Source organism: Cibotium barometz, chromosome 31, assembly GCF_041138505.1.
Source record: "Cibotium barometz isolate CiBa-2024 chromosome 31, ASM4113850v1, whole genome shotgun sequence".
Classification (NCBI taxonomy): Eukaryota; Viridiplantae; Streptophyta; class Polypodiopsida; order Cyatheales; family Cibotiaceae; genus Cibotium; species Cibotium barometz.
Window position 1 is genome coordinate 19,438,771 of NC_141076.1, and position 6,459 is coordinate 19,445,229.

Genomic DNA, 6,459 nt, shown 5'->3' on the forward strand with positions numbered 1-6,459 from the left:
GTGGTAACTATCTAGGAAAGAGATCATGAATTACCTTATATAGTCTACAAGGAAAGCTTTTGAGCATGCTCAATTTCTCACAATTCTATTAAAAAAGACTAGGGTAAAATCATGGTGTTCTTTATACTCCAAAGTTATTTGCCATTAAATATCCAAAATTATAGATGTTCTTTATTATGCAATAATCCAATATGGAGTTCCAATTTGTTACACTTTATGGGCATCTACCATCACATGAAATGAGAAATGTCAAAGTAAACATGATGATAATAATGTCAGTCAGATATTTGAACCCTATAGAGTCTAGAAGGAAATGTGAAGGCTAATGGAGAACATCTTATTTCTTTCACTTCTATTTATAAATATTGGAGATCAACCTTATTGTACTCTCAAAGCTGATTGTAAAGGAGAAACTTCTAGTTTATGGTAATTTATTGAGGATGGATTGGCCAATTCTATAATCAATTTGTTGACGAGATACTAACTATGTAGTCAATTTCTATATCTTGTGCAGGAGTCCATGGAGCCACAACTATCTATTAATGGAATGCTTGGTGGTAGGTGATGCTCTTATTTTTGTGATGATCATTGAGTGATAATGTCTTGTCCTACATGAACAATATTCCTACTTGTAAACTTGTCTCATCATGCAATGCTAAGTGAGAATATGCAAAAGTATTAGGGTGTGCATCCCTGGGTGTATTTCTTAAGAAGATCCCTATGTATTTCATCATGGGAAAACCACTGGGGAGAGGAGCTAGAAGGAGAGGGAAATATGTCGTCAAGAGGAGAGAAAGGTGTAAAGCTAGTGGGAAGAGTATTTTTGTGTGAAGATGAATGTGTAGTTAAGACTTGTGCATCATCAAAAAGGGTGGGCAAGTTGAAGTCATGACTATGGCTACAATTGAAGAATTTCTCGTGCATTTGAGGTGACGAGACCTTTTGTACTGCAGCACTCTTCAAAAATACTCTACAAAGAACCCATTCATTAACCTGCAATATCATGAGAGCCTTGGTTAGACCATTTAATTATGACTTGTAATGCCTTTATGAGATTCAAAATTTAAGTCAGATTTGACCTTAATTAGGCAAACCTCTCAAACGTGCCAAAAATATCTTTATAAATATTTGCATAAAGCCAAAGCAAAAGTAATGTGTTAAAGTGATTCCTAAAATTGGAAGCGTCCATGTCCATTTACATGGGAGTTAATGTATTGGCATGCATTGCAAGAACAAGTGAAGGGTGCTCTATCTTGGCTTCAAAGGGGATTTTAGGACATTATTGGCTCTATGCATTAGAGTAATTGGTTTGAGATTTTGGCAAATCTATGACGTGTCCAAAGGAAGATGTCATTTAAAAAAAACAGGAAAAATGAATGTATTATTTTCTATTGAATTCCTAGAAAGCATAGAATCTAAAAATTTGTAAGTTTTTTTGGTATTTTAGAGTAATTTTCGATAGGCATTTTAAAAATTTGCAAGTATTTTACAGCCAAAATGCTAAAAAAAAACGAGCGTAACACCTGTCAAAAAGAATCTATGGGACTTCCTACCTCTACTAATTATTTAGAGATTCCGCGAATCTTAGAGTTTTCCAATTGTAAAAAATTGATATGTAAAGTGATGTGCTAGGCAATGCGAACTTTGAAATTATTATTCGTGTCATTTTGTGGAATCCAATTATGACTGTCACCTTCACGTGATTGTCGAGCTTCGTGTACTCGTGCATGACCCAGTTGCTTTTCTGGCCTGTGGGCGCGCGGCCCATGTAAAACACCAGCGTTTTCTTCAAGCCCACCACCACCCGCCGACCATTGATCACCTGGCGGTCTTTGCCGGTGGCCTTCCAGTAGCCCGCCCGAGTCGCCCGGTTGGCGCGCACCCCCGTGGGATACTTCCGCTCACGCACGCTGTAGAAATACCACTCCTTCTCGCCCATGATCGTAGCTCGCCCTGTATATCCACCATTTTCCATTTTGCAACAGTTAATTAAGCTCTCCACAAACACTTTTTGTGAGACATTATTAATTTCATCTAGCCGTTTTACTAGGTCAAGCTCTTGTTGACGCCATCAATATAGCATGCTATCTATACACACTGGCTCGTCTACCTTCTTCATTGTTGGAAGACGTTTAATCCTACCAGGAAGCTCCCATGGCTCGTCCTTGTTAAAGTCTGCCTCTGCGATTGCTGGAACCGTGAAGTGGGCGTCCTCGATTTTCTTGGAGAGATAAAAGGTTACCAGCTCCTCGTCCGTTGGATGAAACCGAAAGCCAGGTGGTAGTAGCCGAGGCTGCCGTCGATGATATTCATCGCCGCCGCACGCTTGCAAGCTGTCCATGATAATCTTGAATGCTTTCTGGGATACTGGAATTTTGAGTCTGTGATCTGAGGTTATAATTATAAGAACAAGATAAAATAATACGAGAATTATAATTATGAGTCTGTGATCTGAGGCTCTATTGGGGACATTCTTCTTGAAGCTGCTTGAAATACTGACTTGGTGGGAGATGCAGGCGCGTATTTAAAGACGGCTCTCATGGATGGGGAGACTTCAATCATGGGAGGATTGCTGATGATACGAACTCGAATTAAACCCTAGCAGGAAAATACAAAGACAGGTGGAATACAAAAAAGAGATTGCAAAACCAAGGCTTGCCCAAAATATTCTTCACACATGAGATTCGATTGTATAATCATACGCATATTCTCATATGGATATATGCACACACTATTCCGTGATCAATAATGCTGTCATATAAGAGAATTCAAGAACCACCAGCCTTGCGCAAAAGCATGCCAGCTATGCATTTGCGTGCATGCTTGAAAAGATGGCTTGGCGTGTTGCTTAGAGAGGGAGAGGGAGGAGAGAGAGAGAGAGAGAGAGCACGTAGATGGTCTCGCCTTGTGCGGCTTGCCATCCCCCTCCACATCTGATACCAAGGGTTTTCACTCACTCAAGCTCTCACTCGAGAAAACATTGTGAGTTGAATGACCTCCTTAAAATCAATGTATATATCCTCTCTTGTAGTTCACATTCTTTCACGATGTGAGCCTTGAGGCCTCACGTGTGATCACTCACACTACGTCCACACTCGATCACCCGTCACTTGAGACTCGGAGACTTGACACCTTCCCAAAGGTGAATTGGAGTTGCTCACTTCCATTCTCTAGGGGTATAAGCAATCATGGAAAAGTTGAAGCTTGGGCACAATGAGCTCTCTTATCCAAGGAAAGAGAAGGACATGCTATGCCTTGGGCCATATTGATATCTCTCACATCATATCATCGATTACACACTTACACTTCCTTATCTATACACACTTTCTACTATGCATGTCTTTTCTTATTGACATCATGGACCTCCAACTAATTAGCCAATAATGGCACGCAAATTGTTTTTCTTATTTTTTGTTTCCAATAATCATGATTGGGGTCTGGCTTGCTTCTTGAATGATATAGGGAATCTTTGTACGAGAGTATACATTTTGCACTCAACGTATTTTAAAGAAACATGAAAAATTCCTATTTCCACTTGACACTACAAGGAATAAGGGCTATGGCCCATGAGCACAACCGTGCCCGCAACAAAGAAAAAGGGAAATAAAAAAATTGCTATACGTAGCCAGATGCATGACCTGGTGCCTACCACCGTGAGTGCGGCCATGCATGTGACCAGTTGGCCATGCAAATGATTGCATGTATGGCTGTGTGTATAGCCATGAATATGGCCACATGTATTGTTGTGATTGTGGCCGCACCACCTACGCATGTAATTAAAAACATAGAGTTCTCCTTGACACTACACCATGGAACCGACAAGGAGAGCTCTCTAGTTTTCTATTTGTACATATCTTGAAATGCACAAAATTGCCATGACGGAGTACCCAACACTGACATATCCATCTGAGCTAGTCTCCAAAAAAAGAAGGCAACATAACTAAAGTAGAGACATACTTGCAACAAATAAACAAGACACTTGAAACAAAATCATGCGTGTTTATGAAACTAATCAATACAAAAATCCATCGCATATGATTTAGTTACTCTCCTCTTCATTAGCAAAGGCCCCTATTGGGTGTCCACCCACAGATCTTGTGTGAAGACCCCGATATCTAGAAAATGATTCCAAGCATCTATATCACAATGGGTCCTGTGGTAATTGACCTCTTCTTTACATGGTCCGCCCCACAATTTTCTTCTACATATAAGAGACACAAGAGAAATTTAGCCACAAAATTTAGATAAAAGATAGGAGTTTTGCAGTGGAGTATACTTACGAATCTATCTTTCCATGCATCCTTCTTGGTTGTGGACTACAGAGAATTGGATGGAGAATTGGATGGCTGTGGAGTGTGTGTTTCTATTAATGGCACTATGGGTGGCACACTTGCAAACTATAGTGAGGGATAATAAGACCCAGGTGGGGTGGTGTAAATATCCAAACAAGCCATGTCCTTAGGAGTTTACCGTGTGGCAATGCCTTATGAGAGAGGCAGCATTGTGGGGTCTATTAGAACAAGGATTCGTAAAGAGAAGGATACCTATTGGGAATCCTATGAGAAAGAAAAACGAATACATTAACATATGAAATCAAGACAAATAGTAAAGTATAAAGGTTTAAGAGAGGAGATTTACGTACCGTGAAGAAGCCCATATAGCTATTTAGGGTTAGGGTGCTAGCACTGCTAGAACCTAGTGGGGTGTAAGACCATGGTTGTTTTACAACTTAGGAATCTTGTTTTTCCATATGCCGGTGGGGTTGATGAATAGTAGATTACTCTCCAAGATTGTTGTGACATTTGTGAGGAGCATAATCTGGTGATGCTGTGCCTCAGCTCTAGAGCTCTCTACCTCGGTTCGAGCCTACGCAAAAAAGTAAAGCATGAAAATAATTGATTAGTCTCTCTCATTAGGTATTACTTAAAGAAATTTATAACTTAGGACCTTAATTATAACTCTTTACGTGCAAGAGAAACCTACCTGCTGGATGTCGGACTCTCTCAAATGTTGTGCCTCTGCAGTAGCTGCCTCTGCCATCTGTAATGCAGCTCTAAGGCAGTCAATCTCCGCTCTCGCCTCTACCAACTCCTGAGTGAGTCTCTCAGTGGTAGGTGTGGGACCCTACGTGACAAAATCAACCATGCCGCTCATGTAAAAATATAGAAAAGTACATATAAACATGTAAATAAATGACTAAAAAAACTTAAGAAGTAATAAATATGTAAATACCTCGACATCTGTCATCGGTATCAATCATGAGAACAGGCGCACCACGTGCTGGATGCTCTCCGTGATACTCCGTACCGTTGATGCGACCTGTGGGTGCCAAGAGCCTCTACTGTCGACATAGGCACAAATGAAGGATCTGTAGTAGGAGCTATACGAAGGGCTGGTGGAGGCCGCCTACCCTGGTCCTGGAGACGGCCTCGGCCAGCACCACCACACGGCCGATGGCTAGTGTAATCCACCTCCTCCCCTAAGACAAACTCCGCATATAATTGCTTTGCGAAGTATATGGGAATCTGGCGGTTGTTCGGCATCCTCCCATATGCGGCAGCATATCGACTATAGATATATGCCGCCATACGAGGATGCGAACACCGTGAAATAGTAAGGGGCTTGCCTGCCCCCAGGCCTCATTCCATGACTATCGAGAGGAAAAGATCTAAGTAGGATCCATCCCTAATCGGAGCAAGATCACAGACCTGACGATATGTCAGGCCATGTGACACAGGAGCAGTGCGATGGTGGGCTATCCACTCATCTACATAAACAATATCGTGAAGGCTATGAAGGCACAAAAGGATCGCCTCCAAGTCTGCCACGATATGTAATGTAGACGGTGTGTCTTTAGCACTCCTACGGATAGCCGCTAACTCGCGGTCTATCTCCGCTGTAAGATTCCTCTCCCAACCCCCCTTTTTGATGTCTAGTATATTCCCCTGTAATCAATTCCCTTTTCTGAAATATAAGAGATCTTGTTTGTGGTTGTTTTAACCTAGAGAGAGAAAATATTCTAGAGAGAGAATATTCAGATTTTGAATATTTTTGGATAGAAAAATATCTCTTATAATTCAGATGAGTTCCCCTGAAACAGAAATTTAAAAAAAAAATTTCCAATGTGCAATTGGAATTAATTGGAAATAGGTATAAAGAACCTTAGCCTAAGGGTCTAGATTTTCATAAATCTTTAGACTATGGTCCAATTAAGGTTCCTATGGGCCAATAGCATCAATCCATGTGTAGGGAGGAGATAAATCCAAATTGTAAAAGAAGATACCCAAAAATGAGTAAATGCTCACATAAGATGAAGAGTTGAAAATGTACAAGGTTTATTAGTAAATAAACACATATGTAAAGAAGGGGAGTTCTTTAAAGGAGGTGCATATTTCACATAAGATGAAGAGTTGAAAATGTACAAGGTTTATTAGTAAATAAACACATATGTAAGGAAGG

General features: G+C 40.6%; 1 protein-coding gene across 1 annotated transcript; it reads right to left on the minus strand.

The window, feature by feature from the left end:
• Nucleotides 1–323: 323 nt before the first annotated feature.
• Nucleotides 324–2,721, minus strand: LOC147620584 (NAC domain-containing protein 100-like). Its single transcript, XM_086825437.1, has 4 exons — nt 2,143–2,721; nt 1,694–1,953; nt 680–993; nt 324–626 (listed from the first exon to the last, which is right to left on the minus strand). Coding segments are annotated over exons 1-4 (774 nt in total). The 5' UTR covers nt 2,342–2,721; the 3' UTR covers nt 324–625.
• Nucleotides 2,722–6,459: the final 3,738 nt, after the last annotated feature.

Bases quoted from the DNA above. Each gene is read 5' to 3' on its own strand.
- LOC147620584 (XM_086825437.1), bottom strand. From the start codon at position 2,341: ATGGACAGCTTGCAAGCGTGCGGCGGCGATGAATATCATCGACGGCAG. The intron at 1,954-2,142 runs GTAGGATTAAAC...GTGGATATACAG, and splicing joins CGAGCCATGGGAGCTTCCTG to GGCGAGCTACGATCATGGGC. The intron at 994-1,693 runs GTGACAGTCATA...ATGATATTGCAG, and splicing joins AGCTCGACAATCACGTGAAG to GTTAATGAATGGGTTCTTTG.